The sequence below is a fragment of the Bactrocera oleae genome, chromosome 4 (assembly GCF_042242935.1).
Source record: "Bactrocera oleae isolate idBacOlea1 chromosome 4, idBacOlea1, whole genome shotgun sequence".
NCBI lineage: Eukaryota > Metazoa > Arthropoda > Insecta > Diptera > Tephritidae > Bactrocera > Bactrocera oleae.
The window spans coordinates 69,577,838-69,598,189 of NC_091538.1; the positions used below are offsets into that span (position 1 = coordinate 69,577,838).

The 20,352-nt window shown below is 33.2% G+C and overlaps 4 protein-coding genes across 15 annotated transcripts in view; all 4 read left to right on the forward strand.

Annotated features, from left to right (window-relative positions):
* Positions 1-8,019, forward strand: part of KCNQ (KCNQ potassium channel) — a 53,281-nt gene extending 45,262 nt beyond the window's left edge. For 4 of the 9 annotated variants that reach the window (XM_036370169.2, XM_070108256.1, XM_036370168.2 and 1 more), the window contains exons 9-20: positions 194-238; positions 748-929; positions 1,740-1,826; positions 3,764-4,297; positions 4,985-5,055; positions 5,474-5,601; positions 5,662-5,758; positions 6,697-6,960; positions 7,076-7,194; positions 7,260-7,381; positions 7,477-7,673; positions 7,754-8,019. In XM_036370169.2, coding sequence (XP_036226062.2) covers positions 194-238; positions 748-929; positions 1,740-1,826; positions 3,764-4,297; positions 4,985-5,055; positions 5,474-5,601; positions 5,662-5,758; positions 6,697-6,960; positions 7,076-7,194; positions 7,260-7,381; positions 7,477-7,673; positions 7,754-7,843 — 1,936 coding nt within the window. In that variant the 3' untranslated portion in view covers positions 7,844-8,019. The remainder of the gene's footprint in view (positions 1-193; positions 239-747; positions 930-1,739; positions 1,827-3,763; positions 4,298-4,984; positions 5,056-5,473; positions 5,602-5,661; positions 5,759-6,696; positions 6,961-7,075; positions 7,195-7,259; positions 7,382-7,476; positions 7,674-7,753) is intronic. The other 5 variants (XM_036370166.2, XM_014231516.3, XM_014231519.3 and 2 more) reach the window with 5 other exon arrangements.
* A 1,004-nt stretch (positions 8,020-9,023) lies between these two features.
* Nmda1 (N-methyl-D-aspartate receptor-associated protein) lies at positions 9,024-12,705 on the forward strand. 3 transcript variants are annotated; one of them, XM_014231514.3, is made up of 6 exons: positions 9,028-9,184; positions 9,814-9,864; positions 9,930-10,065; positions 10,679-10,998; positions 11,073-11,321; positions 11,397-12,705. In XM_014231514.3, exons 3-6 carry the CDS (start codon positions 10,035-10,037, stop codon positions 11,754-11,756), a joined length of 960 nt encoding a protein of 319 aa, XP_014086989.2. In that variant the 5' UTR covers positions 9,028-9,184; positions 9,814-9,864; positions 9,930-10,034; the 3' UTR covers positions 11,757-12,705. The 3 variants fall into 3 exon arrangements, with proteins under 3 accessions (XP_014086988.2, XP_014086990.2, XP_014086989.2); XM_014231513.3 differs by lacking the exon at positions 9,814-9,864 and having other exon boundaries at positions 9,024-9,184; XM_014231515.3 differs by lacking the exon at positions 9,930-10,065 and having other exon boundaries at positions 9,027-9,184.
* A 978-nt stretch (positions 12,706-13,683) lies between these two features.
* Positions 13,684-16,818, forward strand: Lfg (lifeguard). 2 transcript variants are annotated; one of them, XM_036370227.2, is made up of 4 exons: positions 13,684-13,837; positions 15,896-15,990; positions 16,047-16,295; positions 16,354-16,818. In XM_036370227.2, the coding sequence occupies exons 1-4, from the start codon at positions 13,828-13,830 to the stop codon at positions 16,711-16,713; spliced, it is 714 nt and encodes a 237-aa protein (XP_036226120.2). In that variant the 5' UTR covers positions 13,684-13,827; the 3' UTR covers positions 16,714-16,818. The 2 variants fall into 2 exon arrangements, with proteins under 2 accessions (XP_036226120.2, XP_036226119.2); XM_036370226.2 differs by having other exon boundaries at positions 13,687-13,837; positions 15,884-15,990.
* A 399-nt stretch (positions 16,819-17,217) lies between these two features.
* Positions 17,218-19,106, forward strand: LOC138855574 (protein lifeguard 1-like). The gene is made up of 3 exons (XM_014231543.3): positions 17,218-18,301; positions 18,370-18,618; positions 18,694-19,106. Exons 1-3 carry the CDS (start codon positions 18,179-18,181, stop codon positions 19,051-19,053), a joined length of 732 nt encoding a protein of 243 aa, XP_014087018.1. The 5' UTR covers positions 17,218-18,178; the 3' UTR covers positions 19,054-19,106.
* The last annotated feature ends 1,246 nt before the right edge of the window (positions 19,107-20,352 follow it).

Below are 20,352 nucleotides of genomic sequence, written 5' to 3' on the forward strand. Positions count from 1 at the left end.
TCGAAAAAACACTTACGGCACGTTTACACTGAACTGAAATACGTACAAACGACATTTGATTAAAAAAAATATGTTACAAATTTAATTACACAAAACTTTTATTGATTTATTTGGCATTAAGTTTTCTCCAATGGGTTACAACAAATAACTACAACTGTGTATATATATTTTTATATCTATTTTGTTTTTACAGTTCTGAATATTGGGATAGATTATTTAAGAATTTAAGTGAATATAGGTAAAAAAAAATATTGAATATCCACTACGTATATACACCAAACCTCTTATAAACACCAAACTCAGCGAACACTTGAACACGAACCTTTAGCTACATACATAAGTGCCATAGAACACACAACCAATTTTCTCAAGACCTTCATGTAACACATGTACACTTACTTGCTAAGGCGCCTAGATCTTTATGAAATACATACAAACATGTTTAGCTAGCCCGTTTAGCTGTTTCAAGCATATTTCCAACAAATTTATATAAACATGTCTAAATGTGTACGGCTAATGTCAATAATTGAACATACCAAACATAACACTTTGATTAATAAATAATAAAGAAAAAATAATAATTTTATACTTTGTAGTCACTAGTGTAGTCCCGTGTAACAATGTCAACGCTACTAACTCACTCTAAAATCATACAAAACTACTACTTTATGTATGTATGTAGCGCCTTCCTACTTCCGACTGTATGTACGTATGTATGTATGTATGTATATTTTTCTATCAATTTAGACGAGCTTCATCTAGCTTTAAGCACAATGCCTCATTCGTAACGCGTCTCCCAACAATAAGGCGGCACCGCAGCCAGAATATGCCACCACGCGAGGTGAACACCATTATACCGCAAGGCCCGTCAAAGATCACCAAATATACGCGTACAATGCGAGAGATTAATACATCTGTGGAAAATTTGGGTATGTTTTAGTTGCCATAAAAAGCTACTAATCCAATCGTATGTAAAACACCTTGCTTGCACCACTAAAACAACAGCAATTAATACATACATACATATGTCATATTCATCATAAAAACAAATTTCAAAAATTCATAACGGCCAAAATGGGGACCCATATTAACTGTTCATACATAAATTCACCACGCAAATCATTACTAACTAAATTAATACGATACACCACATAGAAATATAATCAGTACTAATAAGTACTAAGTGGTTGCGGTACACTACTCGCTCATATTCATTACTCACATCACTTACGAGTACCAACTATGTTTTATACAACTAGTCGCTATCGTTTTTTTTTTTAGATTTTTCGTTTCAAAAATTTACATTTGCAAGTTTCCAAGTCTTGAATATTTCAAAACATATACGTATCTAATATGTTAGTAAAAAATGTGTAAATGCCAGTTACAGTTACGCAGGGTTGCAACAGCAGTGAGATTTTTAGCATTTCAACTCACCTCCCCAATTATTGTTCGGACACAATTATAAATGTAGTATTCGTTAATTCGTACGCACTAGTGTCACTAACGTTAATAATAGTTTATATCTACATTCATTAATGTTGTTGTTGTTAATGTTATGAAAAAAAAAAATATATATATATATATTCATGATTGTTGCAATTTCACATTCGTTTTTTTAAATTTTGTACTTTGTTTATGGTTTTCTTAATTCCCGATAATTTTTTGGTGCCACTTTGTTCCAAAGTGCTTTTTGTTGATTTTTTTATTACTTTCTGCTGCCTTCTTCTGTACATTTCCAGAAATAATACAAAATGGCAAAACTTTAGATCCCTGTTTTAGTGAAGATTCGGTGGTAGAAACAAATGTTTTGAAAAAGAATTCCGATGGTAAGTGCAGTTGTTGTCAATTTCACGTCATTGCTAATGGATGTTGTCGTCTAGTTGTAATCACTTCTAACCAAAAAAAAAAAATAATAAATAATAACAATAATATTTATTAAAACTAGTAAAATTCCGTAATATATACAGGGTGCATGGGAATAATTTACATTTGCATACATAATTATTTACAGAAAAATCATGGTAGATTTTTGGCCGTAAATAATTTTCCTTTTTTGAAAAGCTTTACCATACATAAGTACTCGTAAGCACAGTGTCATATGTTGACTTGGCTTTGACAATTTGATATTGTTCGAAATAAAATCATAATACGTAGGTTGTCTTTTATATTTCGGGATTTGGCAACTCTAGCGTCAACTAGTTACAACTTTATCGTAAAGTTTGACATCTTTGATGTTATACAGTAACTTAAAATATTCATCTCGGCCAAAAAATGGAATTAAATTTTAGCGCGATCACCGACGGGGATTAACTCAGCAACAGTGCGTCGAAATCCTTGGCTATAAAGCTCCATCAAAGACCAGTGTTAAATGTTAGTATAGTGAATTCAATGGAGGTCGTAGATCACTCCAAGACGAAAGTAAACAGCAGTCGACTGTATGGGTGTTTGCAATTGAGCCAAATCCAACAAAAGTTGTTCGCGCACGAAGCACTTCTAACCAAATGGTTCTCTACTTTTTGGAAAGACTGGACATGTCGCAACCATATCACTATAACAACGCAGAACAGCAAGTTCTGTGTGGTACACAACCATTTATTTGCCAGTTGTCTTTCGGGAAATCAGGAAGACTAACCGCCGAAGAAGGGTCACTCTTCACCACGACAATACGAGCTTTCCCACATCGACTGAAACAATTACATTTGATTCGAACGCATGCAAAAGTATATAGATCTTAATGAAGAATATGTATTTAAAAAGATAAAAACGATTTTCGATGATAAACATTTGTTGTTGTTTCCTAATTCCGAAATATAAAAGCCAACCGTCGTAAACTGTCTTTTGTTCATATGTAGTCCTCTTAATAATTTTGCCTCTAATGTGTTACATTTACTTTATACATATATGTTTTAGTTTTGTGTTTTGATGTTTTCTTATAGAAACAATATACATTAAATGTTATATTATATTTCCAATTCACTTACTATATTATTTTCACATTTGTTGGTTATGAACATTATTTAGCTTTCTTTAAACTTATTTATTATTATATTTTCGTTATCTTATGGGTAGCTAGAACCACATGACGTTTTATATAGTATTCGTATGAACAGTGAAGGAGATATGTTGAGATCGGCAACATTTCCTCCCGGGCCCGGAGTTTTCAGGACAGCCCGGTGCACTGAAACAATTTTTTGCAGATGTTTTTTCTCCAAATATTGACTGCAATTATCCCAAGGCTCCGGTTTTCTCTCTACCGGCTGCGTATGAACGTCGCAAACTTGTGCCATCCTTCTCAAACCGAGTTGTAGTCGTTAGCACATACATATGTAAGTAAAGCAGGGCCTAAACGATAATAAGCGTATCTACAGAAATGGCAGGTTCTATCATCTATGTAGACGTGTGTTCGCTGATCTCTACGATATTTACTTCAGTGTCAGTAATGTTATTTATTTCCGATACTGTTCTAACACTAGGCTAGTAGAGAGGCTATATGTATGTGTTTTTCATCCTTTTGAAAATTTTTAAGATATGTACTTTGAAATCCTTTGTAAAACTCATCGATGCAGAGGCTTGAGATAATTAACTGACGCTATAATGTTGAAGATCCTCCGTAAACCCCTTATTCCTTACAAGCTAGTTGAATTCGAAGTCGATGCAGCTAGCGAACTGCATACGATAGATGCTAGCTCTGTCTCTAATGATGTAATAGTTTTTATGTCTGTATATAAATGTTCTACAACAATTATTTTCGTTTTACACATAGCAAAGCCTAAACCCCGCCTAATCGATTGCCAACAAAGGTTCAGCTCTATTTCTCTTGGAAGTTTTTGTAGGAATACAACGGACAACAACAAGCAACAACCACAACAAACAACGCAATCGCACACCAATAAACAGTGTGCAACGACAACACAACAAAAACCAAATTCTTTCAGGAATCTCTGTTCGACAGTTCTCAATAATAACAAAGTTTCGAGCGTGCAACCGCTACCCCCGAATAAAAACGAAATAGTGGCGAATAATGCGAGCAGTAGCCCCTCTCCAGTACCTGTGATACTTTGCGGCTTCATGCAGGGCGACTTCTTCGGTTCGAATTTTTCACTTCCTCAAACAACGACCTGCGACGAGACTTGTGATAGTGAACTCTACAATCGGGCGCAATACCTCGAGCCGCGCCTACTGGCCAGTGTGCATGACAAGCGTGGCAATAGCGTACGTGAGGGACGATGTCGCTTCGGTGGTTTGACCATTGGTGGCGGCGGCGGTGTTGGACGTAAGCGTCCTGGATGCACAGAGTGTGGGTACTCGTGTAGTAAAATTATGGATACCCTTTGTAGTCGAAATTGCTGTTCTCGTACAAATAGTATGTATAGCTATTGTGACAAAAACCGTTACTGAAACGGAATTTGTGTCCACTTCAGTATTCAAATCGTGTAGAAGCCATGCTAGAACCCAAGTGTTATACCCGATTGTGTCTTCGAAAATAAAACAAATCTTATTTAGTGTGTGTTGTAATAAGTCTAATATTATTGGTTTTCTAAATATTTTTCTTATTTTACAAATAATGAAATAGTGAACTTTTGGACTGCTAACATTGTTGTAACTGTATTTGATGTTTCGGTATTTCCAACGCGAACTGTTCACGCACACGTTAGTGCATACTCGGCGCAAAATGTGTCTCCATCATTTAGTTGTTTAGTTCATATCGTCAGTATAGTTGATATTGTCAGTAACTCCTTACATACCCACATATATATTTACTAAACTATTTACCTACATACTCGTACCTTACTAATTATACCATAGGAACTCTCATAACATATTTACTCTACTTACGCTATACTTATACTTGTAATTGTAAAATTCATTGTTGTTGTACAATACTTTATTTATGTTGTCGTAAAATTGTGATTTAATATATTTTCGTAAATTGGTACATACTATTTTTATTTTCTTCTTTTTTGCCATTTTTCTTTGTATGCAGATGAAGACGAGGAGCCGCGATATACGCAATTGACGAGTCAACATAAGACGGCCATACGATTCATCAGAAAGGTAAACACCATAGAGTAATCACATTCACATCGTGTACTCAATTACGAAGGTGGTACAAAAATTTTAGATACTAAAAAGCGGATCGTGTAATGCACTGAGACAATGTGGGTCAGAAGCACAAAATCGATACAAAAAACCAATGCACTTGGAAACACTAGCTAAGAAACCAAAACCAAAGAAAAAAGAGAAAATTCCAAATAGATAGCTCAGCTTTTGAACTGTTTTCTTTTATTTCCTCTGTTTCTCTTCGGTTCAGTTTTAAGTTTCATTGGAGCTTTAATTATCTGCAGTTTTTTGATCTTCCACCGTCCATCCGTTCAAGAAGCAATTTAAATGAATTTTATGAATATTTATAGAAAACTACAAATTAAGATTGCTTTTATATACTTAACACTTGAAATCACTTTTATTTTCGCAGCTGAAATACTTTGTGGCTCGGCGCAAATTCAAAGAAGCTCTCAAGCCGTATGACGTTAAAGATGTGATGGAACAATATGCAGCAGGTCACGTGGACTTGCTAAGTCGGGTCAAAAATGTACATGCAAGGTAACTGTAAAACATTTTTAAAATGAAAATTAAATTATTTTAATTCATTAAAATTTTTAGACTCGACCAAATCCTTGGTAAGCAAGGATCAAAATCAAAAGATGTTTACGCTTCTAAAATTAGTCTAGCTTCGCGAGTAGTCAAAGTAGAGCGACAGGTAAGAAACAAGCTTTAAACAGATGGTGGGTAAACAAATTGAGCTGACTATTACATCAATTTGTTTTGGTGCACGATTACAGAAAGTTCTTCGTTTGTTCCTGAAAGACTGCTTTAGAAAAAATATCTTAAAAGTTTCATCCATTTAGGGGTTATATCCATTGCTAATAACAAAACGCGTTTTTTATGAATTTTTTGGAAATTTTATTTATTAATTAAATTAAAATATTGTACGTTTACCGAATTTAATTGACTTTAATAATATTGAAAACAAATTTGGTGTCCTTGATCCCGTAGCCGATCTCCAGAAGAACCTCTGAAGTAAGTTATCTGGCGGAAAGGAAGATTTTTCTGCTTGAAATGTTTTATTTTTATAGGTGGTAAGTTATACAGATTATGATCGAAGGACTGGCAAACAATTTTTACTTTGGACAAAATGGCGGCTTAAAAAATAAAATTGTTTTTTGTGCAAAAATTTACATATCAGTTCGGCTTTAAAATTAAAAATTTTTATCCAAAATCTTATTCCTTTGATCATTAGTTGACTTTATATCTAATCTATAGATCCAAGCGTTTCAGAGAAATTTTCCTTACCGACTCTGAAAACAGTATTTCGAGAAAAACGCGATTAAAGTATTGGTTGCCGTATTCACGAAGTGAAAAATTCTTATAAATACAATCTTATCTCATATCATTTCGGAGAATATATTAAAATAAGTATATATTCGATATACAAGCGAATAATCGATTTTTTTGAAGTGAATATACCATAATTACTGAAATCCTTTGAGGAAACCTCGAAGTGGAAGAAAAATTAGTAACAGAAACGTTAAGAGATTTGAATGGCTTTGATGGATGTATACAAAAAAGTCATCTTGCTACTTTTAAACATGTCGTACATTTTCACTCCAATATATAATTTTTTTTTTTCATTTTTAGGTCGCTGATATCGAAGAAAAATTAGATGTACTTATTAAAGCTTATATGGAGGATCGTGAACGCTTCTTAGCACTTCCATTGTCTACACAGCCTGTAGTTAAACATTCCAATAATAACAATGAAGATCACTCGAAACGGGGCGATTGGGCAGCGGGCAATAATAAACCTAGTAATAGTAATAACACTAATAATACACATGCGACAATCAGTGCTAGAAGAGATTTCTTCTCGGCGACGAAAATCGGGGTCAGGGATGACAATAAGGTAATGAGCAAAGTAAACAAGTTATAAAATAAATAACGTTACTAAATTAAAACTGTTACAAGTATTTTAAGTATTCATTATTTATCAATACTTTAAACTAGTCTATATTTTGCAGGTTTCCGATGCGCGTGCGTTTGCGCCATCCTTTGATTTAGCGTCGGTTAGTCCTTTTAAACTATATAGTGATAATGTCATATCCGAAATAGAAAATCCAAAAAAACGTGTAACTCTAAGGTGAGTAATTTACATGAAATATCATTTTTTTAAATAAACGAGTGTTTGTGTTTAATTACACGCAGATCCGCCTCCAATCCTTGTGATAGAGGAATTTATAAAGAAGATAATTTTGCTATAACGATACCTGGTCTAAATGAACCCTTAAGTAGTAGCCTAAAACCGAATTTACGAAAGGAAAACTCAAGTAAGTTGCGAATGAATTATTCGCTGAAAATATATTAAATTTATAATAAAAAATATCTACTATAAATCAAAACTTGTTTTCAAAATTGTTTCTAGTTATACTCATTGATGAGGTTGAAGACTTCGAAGAGGAGGATCTTAATTGCGAAGGTGAAATGGATCATTACCCCTCATGGGAGATTGATAGTGATGCCGGTGCTAACGTTGATCTCGACTGCGAAGTGGCGGCAGAAGATACCGCTCTACTGCAACAAAGATCTCATACGAAAATTATTATTACTTCCGTTACGCCTGTAAATATTTAAAAGCAATATCAATCATTATTTATATATACTTGTACATATAATGCATTTCTTATCTTATCTTTTTTCAGGTAAGCTCAGCAAATAATCTCACAGATTTAGATAATGAATCTGCGGACACGCCTACAAAATCATCATTACTTTTCCCACAATCTGGTTAAATAGTAGTAATTTTATTTATTATTGTTTTTTCTTTTTAATTCCATTTGTGTTCAAATTTAAGTAAAAACAATTTTTTAACTAAAACAAAGAAAAATTTAGAAAAGTTAATAAAGCAAATTTTAAAACTCATTTAAATAGGAAATTTAAACGAATAAAATTGTATAATTAAAGAAAATTTTGTTTCACTTATTTAGCCTAAATATTTAAAATATCCATAGATATTTATGAAAAATTAAATATTATATTTGAGGGGGAGAAGGGTTAGTTTGAGTAAAGGCCCATTTTTATGGTTTTTTTTTTGTGCAGAGCCAGCTAAAATATATTTAAAAAACGCAATGATACATTATAGTCTGACATTTTAAGAATATTCTGTTAAATTTACATGGATAAATATTAAAAAATACGGCCATGACAGAAATAACTCCGAAATGTCTCGGAAAAAAGTTGAATTACTGGCCTCTCATAACTCGGTGCTGAATCGTTTGAAATCTGGAAAGAGTATATCGTTAGATAATCGCTTTGCACGGGTAAAGCAGGAAGTTTTTTGATATATAAATCATTCATTTCACTTTTTGGGAAGACTTGAAGGAAAAAACTGATTTTTTGTGAAAAAACCGGTTAATGTGTTATTGTAAAATTAAAAATATAATCTAATTTAAAAAACTCTCCAGTGCTACCTCAAAAATAAAAATGGTGCTGTATATTTGAAAGTTATGAGGGACGCCGTCTTTGGAAACGTGTGTTGTGGGGAAAACGCTTTAAAGTTTTCATTCAGCATTCATTTAATACAAAAACAATCAAAAACCTTACTTCCTCTTAGTGTTGAAATACATAACATTATCGATAATTTAAATTTTGATGTATAGGACAAATAAATATATCTATTTTAATCTTGCAACATTAAAAATAAATTAATGCTAAAACAATTTTAACTTTTTAAACCGTTCTTTGTACAAAAAATGCTAAAACATTACATTTTGACAGAGTGTGAGCCTCTCCTTGCAAAGATAATATAATCACTTAAATTATACAATTATAAAAATTTAGAACTAGACTTAAGTAAGTATTACGTAACATTACGTTACGTTGCTGCACTCACTTAACATTTACCAACGATACAAAAGTGTTTTATTCTGAACCAAAGCAACCCTGTGCATATGCTTCAGTAACGTAAAATTGACTGCGGTTGGTTGTGCTTCAATAAGAAAATTTTCGTCGTATCTACCGCACTTGCAATTGTACCGAGACCAAAACAAATAACGTTTTTGCGTTGCTGCCAAAGTAAAAGTGAAAATATATATCCAACAATTTTCTGTTGCAAAACGTCATATTCTTAGAAGGTAATTAAAAATAGAAAATTCATTATTTACACATGTGCAAAAATTCCAAGCAATATTATATGTGTTCGTAAACATGTGCAAAAGATGTTTCTGGAAATTTAATTATCGTGACTTTATCGTAATTCTGACTGCAGCAAAAGCCAATTAGTATGATTTTTAGTTGTATATAAGTGAATTGATAAAGTTTTTTTTTATACTTACACTTTGAAAGGCAATTGGAGGCCAACTGTTGTGGTCTTCTGCATCCCATGAGTCATTTCTCTGTAATCAATCTTTCTCTTACACCCTACAGTCTATACCGTATAAAAACGATGCTAGCTTTCGGGTATGAGCAGGGCAAGGTAAAGGCAGTTTGTGAAACCTCGTATTAGTAGAATATAAAATTGCTGTAGTATTGAAATTAAATGTCGTCACTACCATTGCGAAATTTGATAAAAAAGAAAAATGCCTATAATATGTGATTTATTAAAACTTAGGATCATAAATGCATATGAGCGATAGACTTGGTGGATGATCATTTTGAATTCCAAAGCACATTAATTTATTATATATACATTTTTTTAAAATAAAATTAAACTAATATTTATATTAACGAATTGCGTCTATTTAATTTTTGTTATATTTTGCAGGTATTTTAAAAGGGTCTAATATCCACTTTAATCTATAAGCATAAAATATGGGTAAGTTATACAAGGCCTCTACTAAATAATCTTCTTGCTTTTCTTTTTTATACATCCCCAATTAGCCATTCATAGTTTTTAAAAATTCCATCAATAATTGGAAAAGCGAAAACTGTTTTGAAATATTTGAGAACGTCTCATTATCTGGAATTCAATAAACGTTACTAGTAATGTCGTGGCAGGCTGGCCCAACGTATCAAGGTTAATCAAAGTATTTTTTTTTTTAACTCAACTACTCAAGTAATTTGTAGTTGCATGTTTAAAGTGATTGTTATCATTAAATTATATAAAGTGGTTAAAACATGTCTGCTTTTTTTTTAACAATACAAGTTAAAGATACTTAGGAAATGCTCTTAGTTTAGCCACATGTAATTAGTACTACTCATACGTACATGTTTCTCAGCTGCTAAAACCATTCAGAAAACAACTGTCTAAATACAATTTCAAATCCACTAGATATATGTATACATAATATACCTACATTTATTCCTTAATGAAAATTTATGTCAATGAAATTATATGTTATCGTTGGTGAAGCTATTAACATTGTGGAAAGTAATACTGCTACAATAATCAATTCATAAATATCAAAACAAAAAATATTCATAAAATCGTACACACACATGTAAATCCTTTCGTTAAGTGTTCGAATATGCATTTGTGCTTGAAACATTTGTATTGTCCATTCCTCTAATATGCAATATTATGTTCATATTTGTTAAAGCATCTTGTATACAAGTCTTCAATTTTGAATTAATAGTACTATTCAAAAAGCTTTAATTGACGTAACATGACTTCCACATCATCATCACAGATCCTAACCAGCAATATTATGGCGGTTATCCACCACAAGGCGGCTACCCCCCACAAGGCGGCTACCCTCCACAAGGGGGCGGTTATCCACCACAGGGTGGTTACCCACCCGCAGGAGGATATCCACCAACGGGAGGTTATCCACCAGCAGGAGGATACCCACCTGGTGGTTACGCACCCCAACCCGGCTTTGTCATGCCACCTCCAGCGGGCGGTGGCTATGGCGCCTACGATGATCCCGAAGGTCAACCAAAGAATTTCTCTTTCGACGATATGAGCATACGCAAAGGATTTATTCGCAAAGTCTACATGATACTTATGGTATGTTAAACGATTACTTTTTCAGCCAAATGAAACTACTAATGATTTTTTTTTTTTTTTTTTTGATAAAACAGGGTCAATTGGTTGTAACTTTTGGTTTTGTAGCTCTATTTGTATTCCATGAACCCACCAAACAATTTGCATACAGAAATCCAGCTATCTTCTGGGTAGCGTTGGTCGTATTGCTTGTAACAATGATCTGCATGGCTTGTTGCGAGAGTGTACGTCGTCAAACTCCAATGAACTTCATTTTCCTCGGTTTGTTCACACTGGCAGAATCGTTTTTAATGGGAGTTTCCGCAAGTCGCTATGCACCCAATGAAGTGAGTATTTGATCATTACTTTTCTTTCTTTATATTAATTAATTAAATAAATTTTTTTTTTTCCAAATTCTTTAGGTACTTCTAGCAGTCGGAATTACAGCTCTCGTTTGTTTGGCTCTAACACTATTTGCCACCCAAACCAAATATGACTTTACCATGTGCGGAGGTGTTTTACTTGTGGCTATGGTCATATTCCTTGTTTTCGGTATTGCAGCCATATTCATCAAAGGAAAAATCATTACACTGGTTTATGCATCCATCGGTGCACTTCTCTTCTCTATTTACCTCATTTACGACACTCAGCTTATGATGGGCGGCGATCATAAGTACTCGATTAGTCCAGAGGAATATATTTTTGCTGCTCTTAATCTGTACTTGGACATTGTAAACATCTTCATGTACATTTTGACAATAATAGGCGCATCCAGAGACTAGAAGTAAATGTATTTGAAGCTTATATTGCAAAGCCAGATCAATAGATCTTAGAAAATCAGTTGCATAATCGTTTTCAATATCTTTCCAATTTCAAAATTTTTTCTTAGCATTATACATGTACACCTGATTTTGAACTTATTAAATGTATATGTGTATTTTTTTTTTGAATCTCAAATCAAATTAACTTTTTAATTTATACTGTGCTAGTACAAAGCTTTTATTATCAGTAACCATTAGTGCATCGAATCTTTATTGTTCAACATTTTTCTAAAATTAAAGCACAGTTGTCAATACGTGTGGTGATTTTTCCAAAACAATAACTCAGTGTAAAGACTAATATTTGAATATGAGTATTTACCGGTGAAAAGCATTAATCTCTTTTGAGAAAACCAGTAAAAAAAACCCAGACCAAAAAGTAAAAAAAAAAAATATTGGAACTGTTACAATAATATATGTAGGAATTTATGCTCATACTTAATGAATATTTGGTAATCAACTATTGTTTTGTTTATTAAGGTACTTTTGATTTTTATTGTTTTATTATCTTGTTAGCTGTAGTACATATTATTTAATAAGATGAACGAATCTTTAATATTTTAGGCTTCATATTTGCAAAATACAATATTATCAAAAGTAAGTAATGAAACGAAACTATTCGCTTATTCCAAAAAAGGGAAATTGTTATTGTTACCAAATCATAGTCGCTATAGATTTCCCGCTGAACGGTTTTCAAGCACGAACGGCAAATACAAAAAGTATTTATTTAACGATTTATTGAACTGTATGTACTAAAAAGTCCTATTGAACTAATGAAAACCGTTGAAATCAACATAAACATATGTACAATTTGTTGGTTAATAACTGAATTAATGTAATAATATATATATATATATATATATGCAACTTCAAAAAATAACTTACAATAAAGTATTTATTCTATATAAAACTATTTCTGTTGTTTATTAATTCTGCAATAAATGAATTTGGTATATCTTCATAGATATGGCTAACTTAATACCCTTTTTCGTACCTTTTAAATATTGTAAAGCATCAGAAATTTTTTTACCCTGAACAGCGTATGTGAAATCTGTCACAAAGTTTGTAAAACCCAAAAGGAACCCTATATAATATACATATATAGATTATTCCGCTCGAAAAAAATACGTTTAAACAATTGCGTATGCGAAGAAAATTATATTATATTTTCTTAGCTTTCCAATGAAATATAAATTGAATTTTTTTTATATACAAAAGGTACATTTTTATAAACAAATAATATTTTTTTTTATCAATTTGGAACTATTTTTATTCAGTTTTTTTTTTTAATGAAAAATGTACATTAGGCTCTTCAGTCAGGACTTTTAGAAAGGACTGTAAAAACTCTGTCCGCAATAAATTTTTAATCTTCAATATCAGCTTTTCGATTTTTTGTAAGGAAAAAATGTGTGAATGTAAATTTTGGTTTGAATAGCCCATATTTTCTCCCCAAGAAGCTGCTCATTTGTCGGAACGTACGATATCGCACCCCCATAGCATATAGCTGTCATACAAACTAAACGATCCAAATCAGGTTCTTGTGTGGAAATCTTTTTTATTTAACAGATATCTTCACGAAATTTAACTTGGATTATTTTCAAACGGTTAACGGTAAATCTCCGAACAAATTGTACCTCTTTATGCTATAAAAAATGACCATTGAAGAGTATTATAGCTTCGCTGCAGCTGAAGTTAAAGTTTTTGCTTGTTTTCATTTGATTCGAGAAATTACTTTATTTAGTTTAAATTTACACCCGCGCTCTCTCTTTTCTTTCATAACTTTTCCATAAGCGAATTGGAATCAGACACTCTTGGGAATGTTTATCAATTCGTTTCGTTATCAGAAGATAAGTTAAATAATTTATCAACAAATTGTGCTGGAATCAAACACCTGCGTGCCTTAACTATTACGGTGGATACTCGACTGGAAAAGCGTCAGTACGAATTTATACGCTCGCTGTACCTCATTACATTTAACACTCCTTTATAATTTTTTTTAAATAAAATTTTTAAGTTTTGCAAACCAAAGTGAAAAATGTACCAAGGCAAGTATATATGCATATATACAAATCCGTATACAAGAGTGCAGTAAACACATCGGGGAATCCCGAGTGCAAAAATTACAATACTGTCGCTAAAAATCTACCAGAAATCAGCGTTAAGACATGAAATACATATACGTACATATGTATATGTACTGGTACCGAAAGATTAGTAATTAATGGAATGTGTACCACTAGCCGTCATAAGTTTGATAATATTTTATATTAACTAAGTGATTAACGAGTGACGAGTATGAGTCATGGTACAAGTATATTGTGGCAATTGTTGCGACTTTTGTTTCTAACTACCGATTTACATTTGTATGGTATAACATTCTTATATAAATATTCGACATGTTTGTCTTCACCTTTGCTTGGTATTTGCAAGTAGTTAGACCTTTTCACCTTAAATGGATGAGCTTACAGTTCATTCTAGCATGGTCTAGAAAAGTGGGAAATTGATTTATTGTATATACACACATATGTATGTTATGTACAGTAGCGTGGTTTAAAATAGCTACATCAAAAGGCGTCTGTTTATCGCGACACCTGCGTTATAGAGCACTATATACTAGAAATACAAAATTTGGACGCGTTCGCTATTTAGCAGATTAGTCTTCGTCTTACGTACTTTCTGTTTAACATTTGCAATATTGAATTTGCTAAAGGTCAGTAATGTCACCGCCAGGCCAATCTTTACCAAAAAAGGCATTACTTGAGTTCATTCTACAAATCTTCTGCCGAAAACTCTTCTGCAAGAGTTTTTTTTTTTTTTGATGAAAAAATAACCGGCCTATTTACATATAAGTGTCAACATATGTAACTGGTGTTTGTACTAAACAAACTCTTTCATTTAGCACATCTTAGAATATAGCAGCAATTCATAACCCTCGGACTGTCCTGTTGCCTCAAAAAAAAGTTCCAAGTACTGAAGTGTTAGAAAATAAGCAAAAAGTTTTTGCGAGCATTGTTACAAGTTATTGCTGCTGCTGTTTAAGCATTTCTCACTCAATTTTATACTGATATTATAGTTATTTATGCTTCTAAATGGACTAAAGCCTACTTCTGTTCATATTTTGCACTTACACCGTAGCTGCACATTTATAATAAATTTAGTATACACAAACATATATACTCGAATACACGCACAAACATTGTGCACATACACTCATAAATTAATGTGAATTCTTATCACCTTATCAGTTATTTGGGCTAATTATTATCAAAATCTATCTGCAAATTAATAATCGCATGCTTCGGGTGTAGGCTCACCCTGTTTCAAATATGTTGGCAGCCATTAGTAAAAAATTTAATGTAACAAAAAAAATTAAAAAAACGTTAACTTCGGTAGCGCCGAAGTCATAATACCCTTTACAAATACAAAATATTCCATAAACGAACTTAATTTTGATCGGTGAGTTAGTACAAGTATAACAACTAGATGCTTTAGAGGTCTGATCTAAGCATTTTGTTCGGAGATTGCCTTGGAAAACAAGCTCGTCACGCTGATCATTTATATATGTATGTACTTTATATGGTCTTCGATGTATCCATTTGAGTGTGGCAAACTTAAAATACCCTGTTCAATGTCGTTGGTATAAGTTATTCGGTATCCCCTCCGCTAAGAATTCGATTTCCAGAAAATGTATGTTGTGCGATCAGAGAAGACTCTTAACCATCTAAAAAAATCAGATTCATATTCAGAAATCCGTGATTCGAAATACCGGCACAAAACAATTACTTAACTCAAAACGTACTCGGATGATTGTTAGACTTTCTGGGCTTATTTTAATGATCTTTGCGAATTCCTCGATCATTTGAAAAATTTCAGTAATAAATCTCTTTAATATCACCTATAAAAAGCACATACGGTATCGAGAGAGTGGAAGAGTATATTTGCAGAAAAAATGTAACTTTTTGAAGAAAGTCGTTTTAACGGTTCCAGATGCTTACTTTTAACTGACAAAAACACACACGAATATACCACAAATGCACACTTCACACATACAAACACAAGTCATCTTAATTGGTATACTAATTTTTTCTTAGCCGCTTATACAGATCACAATTACGATGCTGAAGGTGCGAAAAGCTTCTCCTTCGACGAAGAGAGCATACGAAAGGGCTTTATACGCAAAGTCTATTCGATACTAATGGTATGTGATATATGCTTCACTTATTTGGACAATTAATTGAGATACTTTCTATTCAGGTGCAATTGCTCATCACTTTCGGCATTATCACGATCTTTGTATACGTAGATGCAGTCAATGATTGGGTTCACAAGACGTCATGGATATTTTGGGTGGCGTTGGCAGTGCTTGTGGTAACCATGTTATGCTTGGCCTGTTGCGAGAGCGTACGCCGTCAAACACCGTTAAATTTTATATTTCTATTTCTATTCACATTGGCCGAGTCTTTTCTACTTGGTGTAACAGCTACCTACTATGCTGCCAGCGAGGTAAGGGAACTTCAGCATTTCTAAGATCAACACTTAATCTTATGAAAATGGTTTTTAGGTTATGTTGGCCGTTGGCATCACAGCCGCTGTATGTCTTGCTTTGACACTATTCGCTTTCCAAACTAAATGGGACTTCACCATATGTGGTGGCATTTTAATGGTTGCCATTGTGGTATTTCTCATTTTTGGTATTGTGGCGATCTTCATACCCGGAAAAGTGATAACGCTTGTGTACTCATCCATTGGTGCATTAATCTTCTCCATCTATCTAGTCTACGATACACAGCTGATGATGGGCGGCAAACATAAGTATGCAATTAGTCCGGAAGAGTACATCTTTGCGGCGCTTAATCTTTACTTGGATATCATAAATATCTTCATGTATATATTGGCTATTATTGGTGCTTCCCGTAACTAAATGGTCAAATTTAGTTTTAATAACAGAGATTTTGTATTTAAAAAAGGTAATGAGTTTACGATAGAACAAACGCTTTAAAATAAATTTTGTAATTAATTTTAAAAACTTGTGTAACAAAATAAGACGTAAAAAAAGGTATTTGCTTTGGTCTCAATTTAAGAGGACTTTAATTGGCATTGCCTTCATATCAAACCCTTTACACTAAATTGCAATTCGCGGTACAATGAACTATTTAGTATAAGGAGCTGCTTGTCAATAATTAGGTTGCAAGATCAAGGTCTACATCAGGGTCTTTTATTCTGAGCCTCAGTATATACCATCTGATCAAATTTTACCCGGACTCGTATCCTGTATCAACTAGTGAGTGTTTGGTAGCTGTTTGTTTACGACGTGAAAAATTGTTTAGCGGTTTTTACTATGGAAAAATAACTAAAAAACGAATTTGCTTGATATATTTTGTTTCTAATGGAGTTTCAACAACAGAATCGTTGAAAATGTAGCAGATGTGTTTTGGGGAGTCTACTTTTTCACGAACACTAGTATTTAAGTGGCCTAAGGCATTTAGCGAAGATCGTGAAGTCATCGAAAACTTGCCTTATATAATCCTCATCCATATACCTCTGTTATTGATGGTAACATCAAAAAAGTTAAAGAAAAAGAGCTTGATAATCGTCGTGTTCACACCAAAGAGATAGTAGAGCATCTCAATATCTCTTATCGATCGACTCCACACATTTTGGTTAATGTTTTGGATATAAAGCTTGACAGTGCTTGACCCGTACCAAAAATCCTGAATCTTTTGCAAAAATGGCGTCGAGACGAAGTCTCAAAAGAGATGCTTGACAACGTAGCTGAGGATCTTACATTCATCAAACGCATCATTACTGGTGACAAGACGTGAGCCTCTGACGTCGAAATCTAGCAAAGCTCCAAAAATGAGCCGAAACCGAAAAAACCAAAATTCGCTGCAAGCACTGATGGACATTCCAGCCGAGGCTTATAACAAGTGTATGAATCACTGTATTAAGCATACGCTTGTATTGGCTGAAAAGTAACCTATTTTGAAGGCGATAATAAATATTTTTATTAAAATACGAGCCAAATTTGATGGTGATATAGATGGTGACAGTATTAAAATGGTATACAGGATTAAAAATCTGGTCAATACTATCGACAAAGCAATTCGAATCGAGTAAAAACTCGAAAGCTCCCTCAAAGTCAAACCACGAAATCTGGAGTATATAGTACTTCGATTATGAAAGCATGTTTGTATGCATTTATTCAAAAACTCAAGTTTGTCAATGACGATTGGGAAAAAATTCAAAATGTGTAAATAAATCACAAAATATTGGAAGTTTCTAACAGCACATTCATTATATATTCAACATTTTTTCAACGAAAACGAGTTAAGGAAAACGGAAAGAAAGTTATTCAAAACTTCTTATAATCGTATATACAGATTTGCATGAGTCACCAGAATTTATTACCCAAAATGCATAGACGCGATTTGGAAAGTTTGACTATAGAAGATTTCGACGACAGATACGTACGGCATGCGTTCATCACGAAGGTCTTTGGTATCATTGCGGTGAGTATAAATAGTACGATAGTAAAATCACTTCCAAACCAATGATATGCGCCAATAAATGTTTGCAGATTCAACTGCTTATAACATTCGGAATTATCTTCGCGTTCGTTTACGTCGATGCGATACAGGATTTCGTAGACGAACGTCCTTGGCTGATGTGGGTGGCATTGGGTTGCATTGTCGCTATTATGATACCGATCGCATGCTGTGAAGGCGTTCGTCGCAGCTTTCCCCTAAACTTCATACTACTAATACTCTTTACGTTGGCCGAGTCATTTTTGCTAGGTTGTATTGCCATTAGATACTCGCCCGATACGGTTAGTATTCAATAACATAAACGTTGAATGTGCATACCGATGGTTATAATACAATTTTCCAACATTTGAACTCAGGTCCTATATTCGCTGGGCATAACGACTCTCGTTGTTCTTGTGCTCACCGTGTTTGCGATGCAAACCGCCATAGACTTCACGGCCTGTGGTGCCATCCTTTTAGTTGGCTCAATCATTTTGCTTATTATCGGACTCGTAGCAATATTTGTGCCTTCGCGTACGCTTTTGATAGTTTACTGCTCACTTGGAATTCTCATCTTTTCCTTCTATCTGATCTTTGATATACAAATGATGTTGGGCGGTAACCATCGGTACGCGATTAGTCCAGAGGATTATATATTTGCAGCGCTTAGTATTTACATCGATATTGTCACAATATTCATGTATATACTAAGCCTAATGGGACTTGTAGACAGCTGAATGAAAAAATTACAATAATACACAAGAGTTTGGAATATGCTACTACTAATGATTTTATATGTATATTTTTAAACATATTTTGTTGAATATTACTTTTATAATATTTAATTTATATAAATGTATTTAAAGAATTAAAAAATAGCATGTGTTTTAAATAAACTATTTCTTAGCTCTATAAATAGCCTAGCATTATTGGTCTGACTTACTTCTGCCGTCTCTTGCTCGTAATTCTTTAATTATCAGATCTTGATGGATTTCGATGATTCGAAACATTTTTTTAACTACTGCCTTGAACTAAAATAATTTCGAGCGCAAAATGTCAGGCATTGAAGTCTATTATTAAATATTAAAGTCATTGTATATAAATATTTTAAGACGTAGCTATTATGAAGTCAAATTACATAGAAATGTGGGATTATCGATATTATGTGAGAAAAAAACTTTAATTATCTCGTAATAAGCACAATAGTTGTCTAACATGTACACATACTACTTGTAGTTAGGAGAATACCGTCCTTATGGAACTAATAATAGTACAAACATCAGTGAGTGTAATGCCTTAATGAATTTTTCCAGCTATATACGTTGAAATTATGCGATATATGTATACATACATCCATACATGAGTTTAAAAAATAAAAATTTCTCTTTATTCTGATGCATGCTTTGTGTTGCAAATAAAAAATAATCTCATAAAAAGTATTCACAGCAACCCAGTAGTTGAATGAGGTTTTGATTCTTCAACCAAAATGACAGAATTCAAGAATTAGGGCTAGTTTTCATAATTTTTGTTTGGAGATCCACATAAAATCACAATACATAAATAGAAAGATTCTTTAACAATTGCTTCAAGAAACAGATTAACGTAATTTAGACCTTCCTTGGCGACAGACGGAACTCAAAAGCTGAAACGGATGAGTTCGTACAAAGTTTCAAAAACTAACTTTAGCTGCTATTTCATACGAACTACGTATGGCAGCTGTTGGCATCATAAAAATATTATTTTAATCTCTAACTTAACCTTAAACCAATTTTATCAGATTTTGAAAAGGTCAGTACTCCGTATGTATGAATCTATACAAGTTCTCCTCTTTTGTCCAGCTTTTCCCAGGCTGTGGTGGAAATATCTCGCTAAACACACGCTTAACTTAAAACGATTGGCCGATCTATGAGAGTTTGGTGATCCATTTCTAGAAGTTTTGAGTGTCACAAAAGACCAGCGTGCACAGCTGTCCAAGGGGGATCCTGCGCCACCTTTGGTATACGGATCAAATCTATGATCCAAGCTAATCTAACATA

Excerpts from the sequence above, each read along its gene's own strand:
- Nmda1 (XM_014231513.3), top strand. The coding sequence starts at position 10,035 with ATGTCGTGGCAGGCTGGCCCAACGTATCAAG. Across the intron at positions 10,066-10,678 it reads GGCTGGCCCAACGTATCAAG|ATCCTAACCAGCAATATTAT; the intron begins GTTAATCAAAGT and ends TCATCATCACAG. Across the intron at positions 11,322-11,396 it reads GTCGCTATGCACCCAATGAA|GTACTTCTAGCAGTCGGAAT; the intron begins GTGAGTATTTGA and ends CAAATTCTTTAG.
- Lfg (XM_036370226.2), top strand. Across the intron at positions 15,991-16,046 it reads AAGTCTATTCGATACTAATG|GTGCAATTGCTCATCACTTT; the intron begins GTATGTGATATA and ends CTTTCTATTCAG. Across the intron at positions 16,296-16,353 it reads CCTACTATGCTGCCAGCGAG|GTTATGTTGGCCGTTGGCAT; the intron begins GTAAGGGAACTT and ends AATGGTTTTTAG.
- LOC138855574 (XM_014231543.3), top strand. The coding sequence starts at position 18,179 with ATGAGTCACCAGAATTTATTACCCAAAATGCATAGACGCGATTTGGAA. Across the intron at positions 18,302-18,369 it reads AGGTCTTTGGTATCATTGCG|ATTCAACTGCTTATAACATT; the intron begins GTGAGTATAAAT and ends AAATGTTTGCAG. Across the intron at positions 18,619-18,693 it reads TTAGATACTCGCCCGATACG|GTCCTATATTCGCTGGGCAT; the intron begins GTTAGTATTCAA and ends ATTTGAACTCAG.